The sequence below is a fragment of the Anneissia japonica genome, unplaced genomic scaffold (assembly GCF_011630105.1).
Source record: "Anneissia japonica isolate Jap-2015-1 unplaced genomic scaffold, ASM1163010v1 scaffold19824_len1774_cov120, whole genome shotgun sequence".
Taxonomy (NCBI): Eukaryota; Metazoa; Echinodermata; class Crinoidea; order Comatulida; family Comatulidae; genus Anneissia; species Anneissia japonica.
Genome location: NW_022719219.1, coordinates 1 through 1774, shown reverse-complemented (window position 1 = coordinate 1774; position 1774 = coordinate 1). Strand labels below are relative to the sequence as shown.

General features: G+C 36.1%; 1 protein-coding gene across 1 annotated transcript; it reads right to left on the bottom strand.

The window, feature by feature from the left end:
• Nucleotides 1-695: 695 nt before the first annotated feature.
• Nucleotides 696-1210, bottom strand: LOC117110872 (RIB43A-like with coiled-coils protein 2). The gene has a single exon (XM_033253706.1). It carries the CDS (start codon nt 1197-1199, stop codon nt 711-713), a length of 489 nt encoding a protein of 162 aa, XP_033109597.1. The 5' UTR covers nt 1200-1210; the 3' UTR covers nt 696-710.
• Between the last annotated feature and the right edge of the window lie 564 nt (nt 1211-1774).

Below are 1774 nucleotides of genomic sequence, written 5' to 3'. Positions count from 1 at the left end.
TGATATTTACCAAATAAATGAATGAATGAATGAATAGACATTTTAAGGGTGGGTGGGTGATGACATAATATGAGTGGATTTTAAGGATGGAAAAGTGAGTTAATAATGGTGGCTGGAGGGCCATGAAATTTGCTTTACACTGGGTGGATAACTTCAAAGATGGGTGGCCCCACCCACGATAACTATATCCCTGCTTACTGTACGACCCGTGCATATATGAGGCATGTCGTGGCGAAATAGTTAAGTTGTCACACAGGCCAGTATTGAGTAAATGAGCTATAAAATATGGGAGCTCAAAAAACTTCCTAAAAATCCAAATTTGTTTTTCACTATAGATCAACAGTTTGATGTGTCTTCTTATAATCATATCCCAAAGTATTATTTCTGGAAATTGTCAACAAATCATTTATTTAACAAATTATTTTGATAGTTAATTCTATATAGACAATGTATGCAAATAACTTTAGAAGGCAATTACTCAAAATCATATTTATCTTGACTCTAAGAGTGCTGTACATTCACTTTCCAATAACTTAGGATTGAAATGTCCGATTTCAATAAATGAACCGTCGTTTTGGAGATTACATACTCAGGTATCTGAAAATACCAATAACTTGAATTTTAACTTTTGCTACAACTTGACCATTTTGGCACAACATGCCTCATATGACCTAATCCAACAGACATAATACTGTACTTTTAAAAATGTGTTAGTATGAATAAATTATAATTTGGCCAATTACCAATGCTTTATTATAATCCCTGACAGACTCGTTAATCGCACGACGACAATCCTCCTCTGCTTTGTTGAGTTCCATAGCTCTCTGATCCATCTCTCGTCGATGAAGATCGTACAATCTATCGGCTTCCGACTGTCGCTTGTTTTGCAGGTTCCGCTCTGCTTTCTGCTTTTTAGTCCACTCGCGCATCTGCTCCTTCATAAGTTTCTGACGGGCTTCGCTATTCAGGTCTTCACCGTCAAACTTCTGAATGCTAGAAATACCGCACCGTGGATCATCATCATGGACTCTGGCAGGCTTGTCTTTTTTCTTCGCATCTGGGTCATTAAGGTCCCACTCCCGGGCAGCGTCCGGCTGTTGGTGAAGTTTGCGAAACTCCACTAATGCGCCGTTCAAATTACGTATATCCTGTTCTTGCCTTTTCTGTAGTAATTCTGATATCATATCATTTCTTTTCATATCTGACGCTGAAAATGAATAATTAAAATAATAATTAATACATGGAAATTGTAATCAGTTTTTTAAATGATTCAGTCAAATGTTTTCTTGTCAATTTGATAACAAAATATTTGTTATTCTATCAAAACAATAATAATAATAATAATAATAATAATAATAATAATAATAATAATAATAATATGTAGGTTTTTATGCTGAAGTGCTCTGTACAAGTCTTAGAACGCTTTTCCACATTATTACCCCAGTCATTGAAATGATGAAGATGGGGGAAATTCCATAGTTTGCTGCATTAAATATTTCAGTGAATTTTGCAATCGAACATCCTTAGGTACCCACTTGACTTATACTCCTAGGTGGAGAGAAGCAATGCAGATAAAGTGCCTTGCTCAAGGACACAAGAGAAATGCACAGCGAGGGATTGAAACCCCGAACTCGAGGTTGGGAAACCAAACCGTTCACGCTGCGCCAAACCGCTTCTACTAATAATAGATTCATTTGATTTATTTCCCTAAAAATACAATAATGACAAGAACAGATGCAAAGGGAAACAACAAGAGTTAGGAAAACTAAAAAGC

Excerpts from the sequence above, each read along its gene's own strand:
- LOC117110872 (XM_033253706.1), bottom strand. The coding sequence starts at position 1,199 with ATGAAAAGAAATGATATGATATCAGAATTACTACAGAAAAGGCAAGAA.